Genomic DNA, 22,436 nt, shown 5'->3' with positions numbered 1-22,436 from the left:
CTGCTTTGGATTCTGTCTCCCCCTCTCTCTGCCCCTCCCCCATTCATGCTGTCTCTCTCTCAAAAAACAAATTTTTAAAAAACAAAAAAAAAGAAATGTAAATATTTAAATATGTTTGCATTTAAAATATTAAAAAGAGGGGTGCCTGGGTGGCTCAGTCGGTTAAGTGTCCGACTTCGGCTCAGGTCATGATCTCGCGGTCCGTGAGTTCCAGCCCCGCGTCGGGCTCTGCGCTGACAGCTCAGAGTCTGGAGCCTGATTCCGATTCTGTGTCTTCCTCTCTCTCTGTCCCTCTCCCCCTCACGCTCTGTCTCTTTCTCTCAAAAATAAATGTTAAAATTTTTCTTTAAATATTAAAAAGAGTAACATAAATAAGATGAAAATAAAATGAACTAATGAAATAAAAATTCATGAATTCATACTGGTAATAAATAACTGGGCAGTTAAAAATATATAAAATTTAAAATTCTGAATAAGATAAAATAAAAACTCATATATTTTACTGAGTAAAATGAAAATTCAGGAGTTCATACTGATAATAAAAATCTGGTGGCTACCTACCACCTTAACAAGTGATGGAAGTCAATGAAGTTAACGTCATCAAAAATGGCAAACTGTCATTGCTTATAAGAAGAGCCCAAATAATCTTAAAAGTATCTGCTAGAACTAATAAGTGAATTTAGCCTGGTCAAAGGATACAAGGTCAATATATAAAAATCAATTGTATTTCTGTATATAAGCAATGAGCAATTAAAAATTCAAACTAAGAAAATACCATTTATAATAGCATCAAAAGCCTGATGTGGGAGTGTTGATAGAAGTGTTCTAAATCATGAATGTGGTGGTGACTACATGGTTATATACATTTGTGCAAACTCATGGAATTGTACACTTAAAATCAGTGAAGTTTTTGTTATGTAAATTATTCCTTGGGAAAGACAGCACCTAGTTGGATTTTGCTCCAACGCGGGAAATCATTGGAGGGTTCTGTACGGAGGAGTGACGTGATCTTTCATTTAAGAAAGATCATTCTGTCGAGGCGCCTAGGTGGTTCAGTTGGTTAAGCGTCTGACTCTTGATTTTGGCACGGGTCATGATCTCAGGGTTCATGGTGTTACAGGAGGGTGGGAGAGACACTGGTCCCGGTCTCCCGGAGTCGAAGAATGAATCTCATGGACAACAGAGAGTGAGCAAAGCGATAGAGTTTATTGAGCTGAAGTTACAAAGCTCTCAAGAGTAAGAGGGGTCCCTGACTGGGTTGCCACCAAGGATTTTTGTCTTTGATTTTTTATTGGGACCTTATCAGAACGTTCGTGAGACTGCAGTCATGGCACCTAGCCCAGGTGGGTCTGGGATACATTTATCCTTTTTTTTTTTTCCAAAACCCTTCAGCCTCTCACTTGGACTGCAGCCTGCCTCCCTGAGGATCCCTTATCTATCCCTGCCTAATGCTAGACCTTCACCTACTCAGTGGGACCAAGCCCCGCCTAGGGCTCTGCACTGACACACTGACACTGCAAAGCCCACTTAGGATTCTTTCTCTGCTTCTCTCTCTGCCCCTCCTGTCTCTCAAAACAAATTATCTTAAAAAAAAAAAATCATTCTGTTGCTGTAGGGAAATAGGGAGATGGATTTACAAGGTGTTATGGGGAAGTTGTGTCTCCCAAGATATGTTAAGTCTCAACCCCCAGCACCTGTCAGTGTAACCGTATTTGGAAGCAGAGTCTTTGCAGACGTTCAAATTATGATAAGGTAATCAGAGTGGGCCTTAGTTCAATATGACTGGTGTCCTTGCAAGAAGACTCGAGTACCATGACCTGAGGACACTCACAGGAGAGATTGTAGTGATACAGCTGCCAGGCAAGGGACGCCCAGGATGATAGGATGATGCCACCGAGAGAAGCTACAGAGGGCAAGGCTCGATCGTAGACTTCTGGCCTTCAGAACCATAAAACAAGAAATTTCTCTTGTTCTGTGTCCCCCTCTCCCGGGGTGTGGCAATTTGTTATGGGAGCCCCAGGACACTAACAGAGTGCCACTGCCATCATCTCCTAGCCACGACAGCGCTTCAAGCAGAGTGTGCCAGCAGGCAAATTCTGAATCCGTTTCTAAGGCATGTGGTGTCTAAACGTGGTGTCTCTCCCGGTGGGATGGGGGCCCCCAAACGTGAGGCTATGATGGGGGTGGAAGCCAGGGGCGAGGGAAGTGAAAGAATTCACCTGAGGCAGAGCAAAGGGGATGCACGTTTGCATACAGGGCAAGGGAGCAGCGGCTGTCTGCAAGGAGACAGTGGGCGGGGGCTACTTTAAAGGGGGAAGACGAAGTATGGCAAGGCATGCAATTCTCCCTGTTTGCGTAACTGCGCCTGGTTGTAAGTAGCCCGTTGGTCAGTTAGGGGCTACGGCTGTCCTGAGGTGGGTCTCCTGATGGGCCTGTGCGTATTCAGCCAGGGGGTCGCCGTGGACCCTTTCTGCATTCCACCGCTCAAGCCTGTTTCCCTAAAAGCGGCCTCCACAAGGCAGGCCCTCAGGAGGAGGGATGCGTGCGGGGGAACGAGGGGAGCGAGCCTGCCCTCCGGGTTTCTGACTCGAGCAGCTGCGATGGCAGAGCTCCGGCTTATGGAGGCGGGGAGCCTGGCGGGGGCCACCGAGCTGGACGGACTAGTCTGGGAGTCCAGGGGAGAGGTCGGGCACATGAGGGACTGGGCTGCGCAGAGATGCTCCTCCGGACCCCTCCACCTGCTTCCCAAAAGCAAAGTGTCTGTCAACGAGGCAGCGTGCTGCCCCACTTCCCACAATGCTCCCCGCCCAAAATAGGAACAACAAAAACAACCCAAACCCCCAATCACTACGGCGCACGCTGATGCCCTAACCTGCTTTCCGGCAAAACTCCAGGCGTCCGGAGCTGGGGCCCTGCTGGGTTGGGCATTGAGCTTGTCAATCATAGGAGACCTACTATGACTGGTGGAGGCTGGCCTGTGGGTGGGGCGAGGCCGGACTGAGCGCCTGCTTCCGGGACGGCGCGGGCCTCCGTGTTTCCGGCGGCGGCGCGGGGCGGGGCGCGAGCCCGGAAGTCCGCCGATGGTCGTGGGTCGCGTCTGGGTGGCTGCCCGGGTCGGCCGGCGAGGTAAGGTCGCTATCGGCCTTGCAGGGATGGCCACTCGGGCGGGGGCCGGGGCTGTGGTCGCTGGCGCAGCCGTGGTTGCGTTGCTGTCGGCCGCCCTCGCGCTCTACGGGCCGCCGCTGGACGCAGGTACCTGGCCGCAGGCGCTCGTCCGGACGGGAGGCGCCGCCGAAAGCCGGGGACGACGCGGGGGCGTCGGGGGGGCCGGGCCAGGGCCAGCAGGCCGGCCGAGGCGGTGCAGAGTTTCCTCCGCGTCTCGGACTGGAAGTGCCGGAAGCGCTGGGCGAGGGGACCGAGCGGGTCCTGGGGCGCCCCGCGCAGCCCGGCCCCGGTGGGCGCGCCTGGGGCCCAGGTCGCATGCGGGGTTCACCCGAATGACCCCCCGAGGACCCAGCCCCGGCCTCGGCTGTTAAGTAGGACGGACGGTGTAAAAGGATTTAGGCGCGTAAGGAACAAGCGTGTCCCAGTCGGAGCCCCGTACCCCCTCGAGGGGTTTTCCTCTCTGCCCTGTGGATGTTTATGTACATGTACATTATTTGTGTTTGTGTAAGATACAGGAATATATTTTAAGCCGTGAAAGAGCTTGTATATTGTATTTTCTCACTTCTCACAACACGGTGGAGACATTTGTTTATCCGCCTTTGTGTGGAAGAGGCTCTGAGAAAACGAAAATTAAGCAAGCCACGGTTCCCTAGCCAGTAAGTAACTGAAGTGGTAAAATTTACTTTTGCTGTAATAGTCATCAGATGGATTTTACCAAAGGCGTGTATATAGTTGGGCCTGGCACAGAATAACCTAAGGAGTTTTGGGTTTTTGTTTTTCTGCACGATAGTTGACACACAGTATGAAGTCGTGTTGACACACAGCATGCCGTTAGTTTCAGGTGTCAAACGCTTTGAGACGCATATGGAGCCTCTGGTCACAGTTTGTTCAGAGACTTTTTATTGGTAGCCCTTTCTCCTAAATTTGTACCCTGTGATGAGTTAGTATTTCTCTTGGAGTTTGAAGATTTATTACTAAGCCGACCTGCTGAACTTTTACCAAAACACAGGTGGAGTTCTCGAGCACTGACCCCTTGTGCTGGCTTTAGGACATCTCTGTTATTGTCCAGAATGCTGTCAGGTGCAGGGACTCCAAATTAGGACGGGTCTCGTTAGTGTAAAGGCACAGCGGGCACAAAGAGACATGTTATCAGGGAGGGTCGTTGGTGGTAAGTAATTCCAGAAAACAGCCCAGGCTTACGAAATCCGTTCAGTTCTCCAGTCGGCCTCAGCCACTTAAAACAAACAAAAAACGGGCAGGTTTGACCTGTTCTTCCAGACTCAGAATTGTTGTGAAGACCAGGTGACTTAATTGGATTAATTTTTTTTTTTTTTTAACATTTATTATTGAGAGAGAGAGACAGAGCATGAGCAGGGGAGGGGCAAAGAGAGAGGGAGACACAGAATCCCAAGCAGGCTCCAGGCTCCAGGCTCCGAGCTGTCAGCACAGAGCCGGACTCGGGGCTCAAACTCACAAACCGCAAGATCATGACCTGAGCTGGTCAGACAGCTTAACTGACTGAGCGGCGGAGGCGCCCCTTAATTGGATACATTTGGAATCGCCTTTGGTCAAGGCCTTTTTCTCCTGCAGAACTTTGATGTTTCTATTTAAATATTTCTGTGGACAACCCCGAACGGGGTCTGCCCCCGGTAAGCCAGCTGAAACCGATTAACTGCCAAGTGTAAGGAAATGTAACTGACCTTGGTTTGGCCCTCAGGTGGATGGGGCGGGTGCTGGTGAGCAGCGTGGATTTACTGGTTCACGAGTGGTTTTATTCCCCAGACCCTAATGGTTATGGGGGCAGTTGAAACAGGTTTGATCATCTCTGTCTCATCTTTTGGTTGGTGTGGTGACTATTTGGTTAAAGAAAAACGATTTGCCTTAAAACGGCAGCATTTTGGTACAGCGGTGTCTTCTGGCCTGGCTTACCTGTCACTAACCCAGGTGTCCTCACAGGCCTGTCTCCCTGGGCTCCAGTGTCCTGGTCTGTAAGTGGACAGACTGGCTTCTAATGAGAATAAACCAACATGCTTTGAATTCATCCAACGTCTATGGAGTGTCTTGCTCTGTGCCACTCTAAGGTGGTTGGGGGTGAGGGGACCCCTAGCCTGAATCTGTAGGTGGGGCTGAACCATGTTCTGTGTAGGCAAAGGGCTGTGGGGTGGCCTTAGGAGTATTTTGTGTGTGGCTAAGTCCTTAGCATAAAGTTACGGTCCCTGATAAACCACAACATTGTCAGGAACCCAGAACAACCCTTGAATGACCGGTAAGTTTGGATTGTGCTTTCACAATTCTAGACTTTAAAAAGCAACCATAGGGGCACCTGGGTGGCTCAGTCGGTTAATGGCCCGACTTCGGCTCTGGTCATGATCTCAGGGTTCATGGGTTCAAGCCCCGCGTTGGGCTCTGTGCTGACAGCTCGGAGCCTGGAGCCTGCTTCGGATTCTGTGTCTCCCTCTCTCTCTGCTCCTCCCCCACTTACACTCTGTCTCTCCTTCAAAAATAAATAAATTTTTAAAAAATGTAAAAAGCAACTGTATTTCTTGATGTGGAGAATTTGAAGGAGTGGCCGTTCTTTGATATTCTTGTGTTGTCCAGTCCGGTCCTTACGTAGATGTGCTAACGTTTGGAACAAACACAGAGCAACCATTTTCATGACCGTGTGGATTGCTCTCAAGCAGTGATTTGTCACATGTGACTATAATGGCTCTAGCTCCCTTCATGCAGCTCACCGGGGGGTGCCCACGAGGAGACTGTGCAGCCCCCAGATTTGGGGTGTGGACAGGCAGCGCCTCTGGGAGGTGGCACTGTGGACACTCCCCGGGACTTTGGAAGCACAGGGGTCAGCGGGCTGGGGCTGTCCCTGAGCAAGCCCACTTGTGCCTTTTCTTGGCCAGAGGTTTACAGTGATTGTTTTGAGTCGTAGCTTGTGTTGGTTTGCAAGAAGGTAGAAAGTATGGGGCTGACAGTTAAAGATCACCTTATTATTTAGAATGCCATTTCTAGGTTGCTTTTTTTTTTTTTTTTTTTAAGTTTTTAAAGTTTATTTTGAGAGACAGTGCACACGGGAGGGGCAGAGAAAGAGAGAGAGAGAGAGAGAGAGAGAGAGAGAGAGAGAGAGAGAGAATCCTAAGGAGACTCTGCCCTATCAGTGCATTGGCTTGAACTCAAAAACCATGAGACGATGACCTGAGCCGAAATCAAGAGTGGGACACTTAACCTACTGAGCCACCCAGGCGCCCCCCATTTCTGGACTACTTAATGTATCCAACTGAGTGTCAGAAGCATGACTGGCAAATTGGGAGTAATGTGAATCTCAGACTTGAATGTGACCGTGAAAGGTAACAAGTGGGAAGTTGCTTTTCCAGTTTGAGAGAAAAGACTTAAAGGAGGATTGAAATGGAATGTGTATAGTTTATTAAGTAGAAATGCATTAAAAACATTTTCTGAAAGATTAGCTAGACTTCAAAATGATACATTTCAGAAACAAATTTGATAACGTACAGCTTGTGTTTTGTGTTGTAATTTCCAAACATTTGCTTATAGAAATAAAATAAGCCTTTGGATAAAAATCTAGCATTGATATTAAGTCAGCTTTGTGAGGTGTTTTGGTTAACAGGCTGTCTTGTTTCAGTCTCTTTTGTGTATGCCGATGGATACTTATTTTTCTAAATAATTTGTTTTCCTGTTTTTCAGTTTTAAGAAGAGCATTTTCATTGCATAAACCACATTCAATAACGGATATGGAAAATACTTTACAGCTGGTGAGGAATATCATCCCTCCTCTAACCACCAAGAAGCACAAAGGTCAGGACGGAAGAATAGGTATAGTCGGAGGCTGCCAGGAGTAAGTGACTTGGACCACGTTAGCGTGTCAACAACCTCTGTTACCTGGCTGTCTGCCTCCTTAGCGGCCCGCCATCTGTCCAGTTAGACCCCAGTAATCATCTCTAAATGTAGTTCCATGTTACAACACTCGGTATCTTTCACTGATGAGCTTCTTGACTGAATAGGAGAAAACGGGCCCTGAGTGTGCGGTCCGCGGGGGTGTGTCAATGTTACGATTTTGCCTGTGGTGGAGACTGAGGCTGTTTTTTCTTGCCTTACCCTTGTCTATATGGACCAGGCTCCATGCTACAAACAGGTATTACTTTGTAATCAGGATAAAAACAGCATGTGTTTGGTGTACTTTGTCAATTTGAAGATGTTCGTGGGAGTCATTAATGAAATTAGAGCCTACCCTTTTCTCATGGCCCGGTCTCTCTTCTGGTTTTATATATTTTGCCGCTGAGTTATTCGACGCATAACATTTTGTAATTTGTCCTCGTTTTTTAATGTTTATTTATTTTTAAGAGTGAGAGACCGCATGCGAATGGGGGAGGAGCAGAGAGAGAGAGGGAGCCACCGAATCCAAAGCAGGTTCCAGGCTCCCAGCTATCAGCACAGAGTCTGTTGCGGGGCTTGAACTCACTGATGGTGAGCCAAAGTTGGACGCTTGACTGACTGAGCCCCCCAGACGCCCCTATTATACTTTCAAATGTAGCTAGTGGCTGCCTTTTCTACCTACTGTGAATTAGAAATGCCTCTGGGGAGAGTGAACACGTGATCTAAGAATTCCTAGAGAGCTCTCACTGCTGACTGTCACTTTGTATATTGTCACTTACACTGCTGTCTGCTTCCTGCCTGGCCTGGTGGGCTGCAGTCAGGGTAGGAGTCCTTGGCCTCTTCTGGCATGGTCTTTGTGCAGAGTGTGCAGGGGGCCCGTGGAGGACTTGCACACCCCCGGTGTCTTGCTAGGCAGGCTGAGTTGCGCCTTGGCCGAGGTGGCAGCGATTTTCTCTGGTAATCCACACACGTGATCATATTGTCCTCTAGCCTCCACTCTGCACCTTAAAAGTTCACCTTAATCTGTAAGTAAGTAATTTACTCTTGCTTGGCTGTTTGTAAGGTTTTCTTTTTCTTTTTTTTTTTTTTTTTTAAGAATTCTGCAGTTTTCTCCAGATGTGTCTGGGTGTGTCTTCTTTTCAATAATGTTGAGATTTGCTGAGTGCTTTCTGTCTGTAGACATGATCCCTTTGGATGGGGGAAGTTTGCCTTTTACTGGCTGTCATGTCGCACCTGGTTCTCTTCCTGCTACCGCATGTTGGACTCTTGGATCACTAGCTCTTAGCTGCCTTTCTTCCTTTAGGCCCCCAGTTAAAAGACAGCCCTCCTCCGGCCTCTGGGATGGGGGCCCCTGCCAGGCCCTTGGGTCCCGGCCCCCTTGAGAGTGTTGAGCATGTCGGGGGTTTATGTCGGGGGTTTTATTCCTCAGATCCCCTCCATCTCTGGCTTTGTATTTTGGGACGTTTGCATGGGAAGAATTGGTCTTCAGGTTTTCTTTTTAGATAGTCTGGTAGTGTAGCGTGCTAGGGGGTAATTATCTAATTTAAAATCTGTCCATTAGCTTTAGGAACTAACCTTTAAAGTAGGATCCTCTTCGTTCTGGTTAGAAAAGCATTATGTACTTGTTTATAAAAATTCAAGCACTTCAGAGATGTGTGAAGTGACAGCCTTATGGTACCCCACATGATAATACAGTAAGGACACGTTGTTAGCCTTCCAGATACCAGTGTGTGTGCTGCCACCAGCAAGCATCCCCCGCCCCCCTGCCCTGTGACTATGGGCAGCTTCTGCTGGGCAGTAGGCAAGCTGGTTTTCGTTGTTTTGTGTCCTCGTTGTGGGGTGGGCCAGAGAGGGTGTGTGTGTCCTGCCTTGTGCTCCCGGCCCGTTGGCGGCCCTGCTCTGGGAGAGTGTCTCGTGTAGAGAGTCCTCAGTCTTTTTCCTAGGTTCCCTTCGCTGCTCGGGATTGACGTAAAGGTTACACTAGTCCGATGACAAGTTCAAGAATTTTCCTCTCTAGGGGCACCTAGGTGGCTCAGTAGGTTAAGCGTCCAACTCTTGATTTTGGCTCAGGTCATGATCTCGTGGTTATGGGGTCGAGCCCTGCATCAGGCTCCTTGCTGAGTGTGGAGCCTGCTTTAGTTCCTCTCCTTCCTTCCACCCCTCTGCCCCCTCGCCCTTATGTGAATGGGTTCTCTCTCCCCTCTTCCCCCCCCAAAAAGAATTTTCCTTTCTGTGTTTGATGCAACCTTAAAAACAGTTATAGGCATTCTGGAATGGTAGGGCGGAAGCAGGAGGAAGCTGTGTGAGTCTCGGTGCCTGATTGTGTTGTGCTCCCCTGCCCCTGGGGGTCTCCTGGCAGACCCTTCAGTGAGCTCACGTGGCCGCCTCCGTCTTCTGTGTGGGCACCGTGCTGCAGAAAGTGGCGGTCCTGATGTGGCACAAAGGTCTTATGTGACACAGTGACTTGTCTGGTCGTGACCCATGTTTGCTGAAGTTCACTGAACATTTTCTGAGCACCTGCGAGGTGTTGGGCCTTGGGCCGTGTGATTCATGTCTTTGTAACCCTCTGATAAACCTGCTGTATTGACTCTTTCCCAGTAGTTTCTGACTGTAAGTATCTTCCTTTTTAGGTACACAGGAGCCCCCTACTTCGCAGCAATTTCCGCTCTCAAAGTGGTAGGTCTGTTTACAGCTTCTCTGTCTAGTGAAGAGCTTGTCTTTGTCTTTTAAAGTTTATTTTTGAAAGGAAGAGAAGGAGACAGGGTCGGGGGCGGGGGGCGGCGGTGCAGAGAGAGGGGGAGAGAGAATCCCAAGCAGGCTCTGCACTGTCAGCACAGAGCCTGATTCAGGGCTTGATCCCTTGAACTGTGAGATTATGACCTGAGCCAAAACCAAGAGTCAGACACTTAACCGACTGAACCCCCAGATGCCCCGAAAAGCACCTTGAAATCTATCCTGACCTTGTGCTGTGACCAAAGAACTGGGAGTTTTTAATTGAAGTTTCATTAGGACTGTACTTCAGTGCAATCCTGGGACACCGCCTCTGTCCTGCCTTAAGCAGTTGGCGTCTTTACACCTCGCGATTTCCTAGGCCTTTGATCAAGTCCTAATAGCCCTGTCGGCACAGTATGAGTGAAATGTGCCCCCCCCGCGGCCCTTAGGGTGACACCGCTGAGTTGGTCTGGGTTGACCTGCCTCTTGGGGGGGAGGGGGTGCGGCAAAAGGCTTTCTCTGCAGACCTTTCCTTAGGGTCTGTCCTGCTCTGAGCCACTTCACCCTAGTGTGGGGCCGCGGCGAGGGGCTTGTACGGACACCCCTTCGGTGCCTGCCGGGTGGGCTGTGCTTTGAGTCCACCCTTGTGCTCATTTCTTAGGGTGCAGATCTATCGCACGTGTTCTGCACGCGGGAGGCTGCTCCCGTGATCAAGTCGTACAGCCCGGAGCTGATCGTTCACCCTGTTCTGTGAGTGGAGCCGTGCGGGTGGTTCGCAGCTCGTCAGGGGCTGCAGGCGCCTCTGCCCGGTGGCTGCTGTGCTGGGAGGTGACGGGAGGTGCCCTCAGGAGAGGGGACAAAGCCGTAAGGTCAGAAGCCCAGCAGCCATGTGTGTGCAGCGTGGGACGAGATTCGGGCCACCAGGGCCCTGTGTGCCGTGGCTGTCAGAAAGGGCTGAGGCCTCCAGGGAGAGGTCGGGGCCTTGCCTGTGGCCACGCCCCCACAGCAGTAATGAGGAGCCCGTCCGACCGTAGTGGGGCCGTTTCCTCATTCAGCAAATGCTTCCCCTTCCAGTCCCTGCCCTGCTTCCAGAGGGACAGTATAGGACCAAGCAGACAAAACACCTGCTTCTGTGCAGCTTCCTTTCTGGGACAGCCCTGTGCCCTAGAGCTTTCTGCAGTGATGAAAACGTTCTCCTTGCTGCTGACCACGCGTGGCTACCCAGCACTTAAAATGTGGCCAGTGGGACTCAGAAGCTGAGCTTTTATTTTAATTAAACTTAAGTAGCCACATGGGGCTGATGTCTGTCCTACTGGGCAGCAAAGTCCTGGAGACAGACAAGTAGGACAAGTGTGTCAGAGGGCGGTAAAGACCACGCGGAGAGCCAGGGCAGGGGACGGAACACCACATGTCACATGGGGTGCATGCACGTGGCGTGTGTGTGCTTTTCCGTGGGGTGATCGTGAGCGGGGGCCCAGAGGGTGCGTTCAGGTAGGGCCCTGCAGACACGGGGAAGGGCTGATGCAACAGCTCAGGCTGCGGGGTGTTGGGGAGCAATAGGAGCTCCAGGTAGGGCAGGTGACCAGAGAGGTTCAGGGTCAAGCTTAGCAGGTTGTGGGGGTCATCACGAGGGTCTGGCTTTCATGTAAGTGCAGAGGGGCCGCTGGAGCCCCTGAGCAGGGCAACAGCCGCATCCAGTGGATATTGTAACAGGCTCGTCTGGCTGCTGTGTTGACAGCTCTTGGGGCCCAGGGTGGAAGCAGGGGTTGCATGGGGGTGTCATAGGTGACAGTGAGTGATGGGTACGAGTAGGAGAAGGAGGTAGATTCGCGGCACGTCTGAAAGTACAGCCCAGGGGCTGCTGACAGGTGGGATGCGGGGTAGAAGGAAAAGAGTTGTGAAGGCCGCCCTGGCTTCGGTCCAAGCTGGTTGTCCGTTAACAAGGTGGGGGCGTGGGGGAGCAGGTTCGGGTGAGCCTGACCGTCAGGGGCTGGCTTTTGGGTATGTTTTCACTTGCCTGTCGGACATCCGAGCGCATTGCCGTCAGGCACCGGACGAGACGGAGGTGGTCAGGGAAAGGGTAAATCGGGTTGTTCACGTGTGGGAGAGGTTTAAAGCCAGGAGACAGGATGAGGCCACCCAGGAGTGCGTGTCAGCAGGTTCAGCCCAGCATGCAGACATCTGGGAGCGGGGGGGGGGGGGGGGGGGGGGGGGGCGGGGTGTTCTGGACAACCGCACCCTCTTGGAAGTGCCTGCGTCCCTGCAGTCACACAAAGACTAAGCACGGCTGCTTGGGGCTCACGGTGGGGTTGTTCTGGGCAAGGCTTTACATGGTGGGTTCCAAGAGTCTAAGAGCGAGATGGTGGGTGGGAAGGAGTGACACAAGTGCCTCCAGCTGTCAGGTCTTGTGCTAAGTGAAGGCGCTCTTCCGTTGTACAGGGTCCCCCGGGCGCCTCCTGTGAGTGATGGAGACAGACGGGTTCCTTCCAGAGGGCAGAGATGGTTATGAAGGAGGCACGTGTCTTATCTGGCTTATCGTAGATGTTGAGAGCTAGGTTTCCACAGCTGGGTGTTCTGGGGAGAACCCGTGTGCGGAGGAGGCCAGGGAGGCTGATGGCTGGATGCCGGGCGCGGTGCCGGCACAGAGAAGGAACTCGGAATAAGAACGGGGGAATCCAGAAGAACGTGTGGTCTCCCTAAAGGGTAAGCCAGCACGTGCAGACTGTAAGTGCTCTGCCCTTCTTTTCCTTGCGCAGCGACAGCCCCAGTGCCGTGCGGGACGTGGAGACATGGTTGCCCCGACTGCACGCCCTGGTGGTAGGACCTGGCCTGGGCAGAGACAACGTTCTTCTCGAAAACGTTAAGGTAAGTAACGTAGAGAATTACCGAACTTCCCTCTTCTCATGGACCCGACTGAGCTCAGAAGTCAGAAGATGAGCACTTTGATGGAGCGTCTGTTCAGTGTTCTGGTGCCTCTTGATGGAGTCATGGAGATGGTTTGGGGGAGGGAGGAGGAACTAGGCAGAGAGAGAGTAGCAAACCTTTAGGTTTTAACAACCAACCGGGATGGGATGCGTCTCTTGCTCTTGGGGCGTCAGCTTTTCACCCTGCAGCGGGGGAGTCACTGGGATCGCTCACGTGCGGGTGTCCCACTCTGCTCTGGAACAAGAGGCGTGGGGACAGACGCCTGCCATGGGAGGACAGCCACTGACTTGTCCTCCAGAGAGCCGAAAGAGCTAACACTTGGGACATTTGGGGCAGATAATCTGAGAGCCAGTCCTGCACAGTTGAACAGTAGTTCCAGGTGACACCCTGTAAATGAGGGGCATTGGGGCGCTCCTGCTTCGGAGCCACCTGCACCAGCACGGGGGCATGCTGCCTGCCCGGTGGCATCATCCAGCCCTGGAGCCTTGACCTCTTGCTGAAAAGTTGGTGCAATCATAGCTGAGGAGTGCCAGGCCCCTTGGGTCACGTGAGGCGAGAGGGAGACGGGAGGGGCATCCCCGTGCGTACACAGTAGGTCTGCAGTGTGCTCTTGTCCTGAGATGGTGGCTGTCCACGCAGCGTGGGTGGGACAGGGCCTGGGACAGCCTCTCTGCCACATGGTTTGTCTTTGGGAAGAGAGGCAAGTGAGGGTTCCTGCCGGAATAGGGTCAGAGTGTTTGGTGCCCCTATGACCCTCAGGATGATGGGATTCTTGACCTTTTGTGACCTACCAGTTCACCGCTGGCCCCGTGACAGAGTGGAGCTCACAACAGTCTCTCTGGCCTCTTTCTTCTTCTTTCGTGCTCCTTGACGCTGATTATCGAATTATGGCGAGGTTTCTTGCTCACGTGCTGTGGAGACATAGATCTGCTATTGGTGTGGATGGATTCAACGTAACCTCAAAATTCTGGCTGCTGCTTTTAAGAGCTGTGGTCTGAGTGTGTGTGTCCCTCCAGTCTCAACATGTTGGAATCCTGACCCCCCACCCCCGCCAAGGTGAGGTGTCAGGCAGCATGGTCTGTGGCTCTGCCTGTTCTGGGCCTTTCCTAGCAGTTCAGTCTTACACTACGTGGCATTTGTGACCAGCTGTGTTTACCCAGCATTTCGGGGTTCATCTGTGTCCACTGTGGCCCAGGGCTCCACTCCTTTCATTGCTGTTTGACGTTCCCTTGTGGATGGACCACATTTTGTTTACCTGTCCATCACTTGATGGACGATTGGGTGGCTTCTGCTTGGGCTGTTACGAGTAACGCCACCACGAATCTTTGTTACAGGTTTTGTGATCACTTTTGTTCACGTTTTGAGGAACTTGTGTTTGCTGCACAATTTTTGTTTTTGATTTTTGTTTTTTGCAGCATACTTTAAATTATTTTTTAATGTTTATTCATCTTTGAGGGACAGAGCGCAAGTGGGGGAGGGGCAGAGAGAGAGGGAGACACAGACTCCAAAGCAGGCTCCAGGTTCCCAGCTGTCAGCACAGAGCCCAACGCAGGGCTGGAACCAACAGACCATGAGATCATGACCTGAGCCAAAGTCAGATGGACACTTAACCGACTGAGCCATTCAGGTGCCCCTTGCAGCACACATTTTTAATTCTGATCACGTCCTGCCTTTTAAGAGCTTAATTGTTTTTTAGCTGTGATATTTAGGTTTGTGGTCCATTTTGAGTTGATTTTGACGTATGGTATAAGGAAGCAGTCCACCTGTGTTCTTTGGCAAGTGGATGTTCAGTTCTAGCTCCACTTGCCTCGAGTGAGCTGTCTGGGTGTCCTTGCTGGAAATCCGTGGGCGTAAGGGTTTATTTCTGGGCTCTGGTTTCTGTACATTGGTTTGTACGGCCGTCCATGTGCTGGTGCCACACAGTCCTGATGACGGTGGCTATGCAATAAGCTTTGTGGGATCTCTCCAGCTTTGTTCATTTCAAGAGTATTCTGGCTGTCCTAGGTCCCGTGCACTTTTCCAGGAGTTTTAGGATCAGCGTGTCAGTTTGCCGAAGAGGCAGATGGGATTCCGACGGGGATTGTGTTGAATCTGTAGGTCAGCTGGGGTGGGGGCGGGGGGGGGCGGGTATTGCTGCTGTGAAGTCTTCCAGTTCATATGCTGGTTTTGAATCAGAGTTTTCCAGATCTAGAATGTAGGCTCTTGACTAGCCTCATTCTATTTATCTGTAGTTTGTGCTTGTTCAGTGCTAAGTCCTGGACACTTTCTCCTGACAGGGTATGTGTATATTCCTCATGATTCTTAATAGCTACATCACCACATGCCATATTTAACTAGTTCATTTGGGCTGCTTCTGGCTTTTTCCTGTTGCAGTGCTGATGTCTTGAACATTTGTGCATGAGTGTACATCCATTTCTTTTGGGCGTCTTCTTCAGGATAACTGTCTGCAAGTTGTGCGTACGGCTGTTCCCTCTGCTGGAGTGCTGCCCTGGCCAGGACTCTGCTCTGGGGGCCATCGTCCCTTCTCCCCTCAGCCCTGTCCCCCAGGGAGTACTCCTGGTTTACTTGTTTTAAATTTTTAAAGAGAGGCGAGCGAGCAAGCACGAGTCAGGGTGGGGGGCAGGAGGGAGAGGATCTTTAGCCTTGATGCAGAGCTCAAGCCCACAACCCTGGGATCACGACCTGAGCGGAAATCAGGAGTGGGACCCTCAACCCATTGACCCTTGGGCGCCCCCTGCTGGTTTGTTTGCAGCTGCGTCTTTCTGCTGGACACTCGGGGCTGCTGCGCAGCCTCCTCTGACCTGTGGGGGGCGCTCGTTTACTCCTTTCCATCCACCCTGTAGGACCCTGTAGGACCCTGTAGCGCTAACTGGATGTGCACGGAGAGAGGTGTGGTCGTGTCATCAGCTGGTCTCCCTGGGCTCCCCTCTGTCTCCTGTGTTCTGGGGCCCTGGCCGCCACTGTGGCCGCTGTCCTGGCAGCGGAGTCAGTGGGGACGAAGCCATGTGCACAGTGCACTTCGTACGAGTCCTCCGAGTGATGGAAGCAGTTGGTCCTTCAGTGGGCAACTGACACGTGGCTCTGTGCTTCAGGAGAGCCAAGTGACCTGTGACGTTACATGACTCAGATGCCCCGCTGTGTTGCCTGAGGTTTCTCGGTGTTTGAACGTGGACTTCACTGTTCTCTGGGAGAAGTGTGATAGGAAAGCACAGAGGTGGAGGCATCCTCGTTGTGGCCAGACGCTGCAGCCTGCACCCAGAGATCCGGGAAAGTGGAATTAGCCAAGCTGAATCTGTTCTAATGGGAGAGCCAGACTCCAAGCAAGCAGGAGTGTTTTTCGTTGTAAGGGAGGAAGTACGGCTCCACGAGGCCCTTGTGCCCCGACCCTCGTTTGAGGGGGCTTTTGGCCGCTCTCCCGTCGCTCACACCCGTGTCAGCAAAGGACCACTGAGGCCGTGGGGCAGCGCAGCTCTGGTCTCATGGGCTCTTCGTTTCATTTTCAGAATAACTTTGTGTGAAACGTATGTGGATTTACCTTTTAATGTTTTAAGTTATTTCTGCTTACCATGTATTTTGTTTTACTGTTTCCTTTTTTTAATGGTTGCATTTCAGGTATGTGCAGGTCCTCGGAGCCTCCAAAATAATTTACTTGAAGGAAATAGGAGTTTAAAGGTAAATGTGTGTTAGACCTAAGCAGTTGTCAGGCTCAGGGCTAGACTGTGTACTTAAAATGATTACTGCAGCTACCATTTGTGGACTGTCAGCTCCCTTGCCAAGAGCTGGGTAAATCTTTAGAGGCGGTATCTCTAGTCCTCATACAAACTTCAGAGTATTACTCAAGGCCTTATCCTTATTTTAGCGATCAGAAAACCCGGTCTCACAGAAGTAAAGTGATTCAAGTTCACTCAACTCTAAGTGGCAGAGCTGGGGCTTCGGGGACGGTCTTTGGACTCTGAGCCGGTGTACATCACAAGATGCTTTCTGGAGGTCCAGAGCGTGTGACCTGGCGATGTCCTAGCTGCTCAGTACATATCTTGGACCGTTTCGCTTGAAGCCTAAGTCAAACAGTTGCCTCACAGAGATTGACACATCTTACAAATCCCAAGTCAGGGCCGTCATTAAGGCAGCTGTCACTTGTCCTGGATTTATCCCCTGGTTCCTTTGCTTTTCCTCTTGGGCCCAGAAGACACTGGAGTTTACGCCGTTGAGGCACTAGACATCTGTACCTGCCTGCTCAGGTGGCCACCACAGACAACCACAGGCGGGGGCTGGGACAGCAGACATTGGTCCCCCCGCTCCCCCTGTCCTGGAAGATGTCTGACAGCAGAGTGTCGGCAGGTTTGCTTTTTCCTGAGGCCTGTCTCCTTGGCCTTCCTGCTGTGTCATCACACAGTTGTCTCCATGTTGTCCGTGTCCTTCCTCTTCTCCTGTTCCAAGGACACCAGCTGTCCTAGAGCAGGGCTCTTGTTTCATTGTTCTCTTAATGTTTTCTACTTTCAAGTGCATTTGCAGCACATGATCTTGTAAAATACTGGTTCATAGCAATAAGCAAGTGTATGTATGTTGATTATGGATAGATAGCTTATGTGGATCCTGAGAAACTTAACAGAAACCCATGGGGGAGGGGAAGGAAAAAAAAAAAAAAAAAAGAGGTTAGAGTGGGAGAGAGCCAAAGCATAAGAGACTCTTAAAAACTGAGAACAAACTGAGGGTTGATGGGGGGGTGGGAGGGAGGGGAGGGTGGGTGATGGGTATTGAGGAGGGCACCTTTTGGGATGAGCACTGGGTGTTGTATGGAAACCAATTTGACAATAAACTTCATATATTGGGAAAAAAAGATAATTTAGTAAAAAACTTCTGAAACTTGGAGTATAACCTTGTCAGAGGTGATTTATTGCTTATTATCATCACTGGTTTTATTTATCTTTTTATTTTTAAAGTTTATTTCGAGATAGAGCGGGGCACATGCGAGTGCATATGTGAGCAGGGGGAGGGTAAGAGAGAGGGTCCCAAGCAGGCTCCCCGCTGGTAGCGCAGAGCCCAGTGTAGGGCTCAGTCCCACCTGGGATCCTGACCAGAGCTGAGGATATTAATGGAAGGCCGTCCAGGTGCCCCGTGGTCACTTATTTTAAAACACAAAGTGTTAGGAAATTTGCATAAGAACTGATGATTTGGGAACCCCGGGTGAGTGCTGATGGGAGAGTGGGAGACTGTGCCTTGGGGGTCCACCCTGTGGGCTGGCCCTGACTTCCAGAGGGGCCCGCTGTTGGGTCAGGGGGGGTCTGTTCTGTTTGTTGCCCACATTTAATTTCTGCTTGTCAATGACCTGTTGTAATTCATTGCGGAACTGCTTGCTTGGTGTTCTTTGAATTCCAACGAGGGGTGAGGGCTTGTCGAGGGGTGAGGGCTTGTCGCTCAGTGTGGTTTCCTTTTCCTTGTAGGGCATCTTAGAAGCATCCAAGGCCAGGGATGTCCCCATCATCATCGATGCGGTGAGTGTGGCCTCTCCTCTGCTCCCCTTCTCACAGCCAGGCCCTGAGGCTGTGCGCTAAATACCTGTTCTTGTCTGCAGGATGGGCTGTGGCTCATTGCTCAGCACCCGGCCCTCATCCACGGCTACCGGAAGGCCGTTCTCACTCCCAACCACGGGGAATTCACCAGACTCTCTGACGCCGTGGTGAGTTTGCTGACCTCCCAGGAGACGGGGCATGAGCCTGAGTCCCTCCTGAGATGGGGGTGTGAGGTCCCCCCTCTCCACTCTCGAAGACGGGGTGGGACGATGCTGTGATTCTACCCCACCTGTCCCTGCACACGGCCAGCGGGTAGATGCGTGTTCCCCACATGCTAACAGTGCTGTTGGTTCCTGGCGGGGAGTGTGATGATGGGGCATCTTCTCGCTAGCGTGTCTCTTGGTGGATGAGAGGTGGGTGGGTGCTCTGTGGATCAGGCCTGGCCTGTGGAATGTGGGTAATGACGGCATCACCTCGTAGGGCCTGTGAGGACGAAATGACACAAACGGATGTAAACCCACGAGTTCTTCCATATTGAGCACCCCGTGAATGTTAGCGCGTCATCATTCAGGCCTGTGTCACTTCTGTGAGCCTTGAAAGTTCCACCACGGGCAGTGTTCCGTGTCAACAGGAGGGCGGTATTTGTGATGCTCGTGCCGCCATTGGCGTCCGCCGACAGCTTTGTCTGTGATGTCCCACCTCGCAGCTTAGGGACCTTGTGAACGGCAGTGATCATCGTGAAGCCGTACGGAGACTCAGCCAGGCCTTGGGGAACGTGACCGTGGTCCGGAAAGGGGAGCGGGACGTGATGTCTGACGGCGAACACGGTGGGTAGCTGTAGGCCTCACGCCTGTCAGCCCGGGTGGCCGTGCTGGGCCCTGGGCTCTGGAAGACCCATCCCCGTGGCACATGCGGTCCCTTGTGCCACACGTGTTCCACACAGAGGGACTTCCTGATGAGCTTAGTTTTATTCCTGTTTGGCAAAGGGGACTGAGCACACAGGGCGTTCACCCTCCCCATCGCCAGGGGCGGTGGCGACGCGGTCCCGTCAGCAGGGGGTGCTCCAGGGTCCCTGGCCTGCTGCCTCCCACTCCTGCGGGGTCATAGACGAGTTTGACTATTCTACCGCATTCTGTTCTATTGTGAAAACAGTGGGAGAGTGAGGAGGTGCTCAGAGCCGACCCCCGGGGAAGGGGTTGCCAGGTGCTGGAAGGGCTGCGTCCCCCTCGTCCTTGCGCCGGGGCCTGTGGGCTGTTGAGTGGGCCGAGCAGGGGGAGGTTCTGGCGGCTGCATTGCCTCCCTAGTGCCCTGAAAGCCAGTCCTCTGCTCACTTACCATGATGGGGGGCAGGGAGCACACTGGCTGTAACAGCGTGACCCAGGACTGTCACCTGCTGTAAGGGGGAAGAAACCCTTGAGCACCGAGAGTGCTCAACTCACGTGGCCGCGGTCAACAGACACAGCACGTGTCCTCTGGGGGACCCTGAGACCCTTGGGGCTTTTATTGCTGGAGAGAGCTCTGGAGTGTGACACATTCAGAGGCTGTAATAACCCGTTTTCAAGATCCGTATTTTCAGAACAGCTGCTCGTGACACAGAGTGAACGAAACGGTCACAGCTGGGTCTGTGCCGGAGGCACTCGCGTGGCACGCACCTCCCTGAAGGTGGTGCCGGTCCCCTGGGTGGCCTGGGCTCTCGGAGCCCATGAGCCTGGCCACCCCATGTACCTGTGCTATTCTCCGATGTGTTCCGGCAGCGCCCTACCAGTTGTACGAGTCTGCTCGCTACCTGCGCGGCTCAGGTGGTTCCAGACCCGTCTGGCTTTGCTCTCCTTAAAAACACACTGCCTCATTAGGAGCAGACAGGAAGGGCCGGAGCTGATCCAGATCGCACCCCGGGCACAGGCCAGTTCGCTCTGACGGCCCTGTCCCTCCTGCCCCGCAGTGCTCGAGTGTGCCCACGAAGGCAGCAGCCGCAGGTGTGGCGGCCAGGGAGACCTGATGTCGGGCGCCCTGGGTGTCCCTGGTGCACTGGGCGCTGCACGCCAGCCCCGAGAAGACAAACGGGTATGTGACGTCTTCCTCCCTTGTCCTTCCGGTTCCCAGCCGTGTGAGCCACTTCGTTTGCTCGTACGTTTAGCCGCTTGGAACATTGCAGGGGAAAGCTCAGGATCACGTGGAGGCGACCCCAGGGCAGGGGGGGTCCCAGGACAGTCACCCGCACAGCTCCTGCTCCATGCGAGGTTGGGGCCCTGCCCTGTTGCTTGGCGCCCATGGCTCCGAGGTGTCAGGAGTTTTTAAAGCCCCCCCCAGTTAATTCTAACATGGTGGCCATGCTTGGGACCCTGTTCCAGGGGGTACGAGGTGTACCCCCTCGTACGGCAGAAGCGTGGGACCAACACGCGGGGCCTAGGGGAGCCGGCTGTGCCCGTTGTCCCGAAAGAGTGGAGTTTCCTCTGAGTGGCAGGACTGGAGATGCAGGCTTGGCTCACATTCCGGGTCGGAACTGTGAGCTCGGGCAGGTTCCCCCCACCCCATCCTGCACACGCATCATGTGACACTGGTGGCCACATGGGCCGGGGCGGGATGTCCCGGGTCTGGAGGCCCCCTCGACACCCGTGAAGCTTTATGGGACCTGCAGGGTGGCGGCACTGCTGGTGGGCAGGAACCGTGCGGGTGCCACACGGGGGTCTGGTGTCAGACGGGGGCGAGGACCCGCGTTCTCAGATCTTTGGTCGTCCTCGCACCCTGGCACCGAGGGCGCTCTAGGCCATGCTTTGTGGGGGGGAGCTGCGGTGTGTCCTCCAGGCAGGTGGGTATTGTGTCCGGGCATATCCGTGTCCCTGGTCATAAAGCCGCCTTCTGCCTCGGGCCCAGCAGGCTTGAACCTGTTTGGGGTGTCAGGGGGACGTGGGAGGGAAAGTGGAGCCTGTCTGACGGTCCTCCCTCCAGGTCCAGCCCTCTGCTCCTGGCCGCCCTGGGCGCATGCTCTCTCACACGCCAGTGCAGCCACCAGGCTTTCCAGAAGCACGGCCGCTCCACCACCACCACCGACATGATCGCGGAGGTCGGGCCCGCGTTCCGCAGACTCTTCGAAACCTGAGCCAAGCCAACGGGAAACAGGCCGCACCACGGATGGGGACGCTGCGTTTGTCGCGGGTCCCTGTCCTCGGGGTACGAGAGCAGCATGATCCACAGGTTGGTTTTGGCCTTAATACGTAGCTATAGGTGTTACAGGGACACTGAACGGGATTCCTGAACTTTCCTGGCTGTTCAGCAGTGATGGAGAGAAAGACGTACACGGTCCCAGCCGCTGAGCTGGTGCTGTGGACTCGGCCTGCTTCCTGTTTCTGTGAGGAGCTCCCCGTGCTAGATGCTCCCCCACGGGGATCCCCTGGGTCCTGTCCAAACACCTGCACGATGATGAGCTGTGCTTTTTAAAATTGAGGCCCACCGGGTGGCGTGGCCTTCGTTTTCTCGTTCATGTTTGCTTTTTAAACACTGATTACGTTGAAACCCGGCAGAAATAAGCATTGGTGGTTTGGGCTAATGGAAGCATTTCAGAACAATCAGTGATTGGTTTTTGGAGCAAACGACACAGCCCTGAGCGGTGGGTGGGGTTCCGACGTGGCCCATCGGGGCACGGGGACTGAACACGGTCAGACAGCAGGGCCCTGCTGGTTGGAGGTGGTGTGTCCTCAGGAGCAGATTCCGGTCAAGAAGCTGATGTCTGTGTGATGCCTGGGCAGCCGCTCGTGACCCATGTGGTTCCTTCAAACGCCATTTTCCCCTGATGTTTGGGGTGACCCCTGACCTCAAATGGATCCTTCCTTTAAAGCCACATTTCTTAAAAACCTGTCTCTCCCTCCCCACCCCCCCTTGTTTCAGGTGTAACTTTAAAAACTTCCTGTTTTTCGTTTTGGGGAATTCTATCTACATCCTGGTGACTATTTCAACGCATGGTTTTGTATTCCTTTTTTAGCAGACGCCTTTCCTAGGTGAGGACACAGCAGGGAGATGAAAATGTAAAAGCCTGTTGCCAACGTTGTTAAAATGCGCTCGGCCTTTCCTTCTGCTGAAAATAAACTGTAGTAGTCACAGCAACGGTTTTTATAGGTTTGCTCTAAGTACAAACCCTCTTGCTCAAAATTCCTGTAGCTAGGGGCAAGTGGCTGTTACGAAAATTAACTGCTTTCTTGTGCTTTTATAAACCCGTATGAACTTACTAGCTCCAGCTAGGGA

General features: G+C 52.6%; 1 protein-coding gene across 1 annotated transcript; it reads left to right on the top strand.

Annotated features, from left to right (window-relative positions):
* The first annotated feature begins 3,132 nt into the window (after positions 1-3,132).
* NAXD (NAD(P)HX dehydratase) lies at positions 3,133-21,417 on the top strand. Its single transcript, XM_019443905.2, is given in 11 exon segments — positions 3,133-3,252; positions 6,862-7,012; positions 9,681-9,726; positions 10,424-10,512; positions 12,519-12,627; positions 18,129-18,179; positions 18,260-18,364; positions 18,904-19,024; positions 20,140-20,216; positions 20,218-20,261; positions 21,147-21,417. Coding segments are annotated over 11 exon segments (1,044 nt in total). The 5' UTR covers positions 3,133-3,152; the 3' UTR covers positions 21,298-21,417.
* The last annotated feature ends 1,019 nt before the right edge of the window (positions 21,418-22,436 follow it).

This window comes from Panthera pardus, unplaced genomic scaffold (assembly GCF_024362965.1).
Source record: "Panthera pardus isolate Hobbes unplaced genomic scaffold, ASM2436296v1 HiC_scaffold_1, whole genome shotgun sequence".
NCBI classification, from domain to species: Eukaryota; Metazoa; Chordata; class Mammalia; order Carnivora; family Felidae; genus Panthera; species Panthera pardus.
The sequence above is the reverse complement of the archived record's forward strand: the minus strand, read 5'-3'. Positions and strand labels throughout refer to the sequence as shown.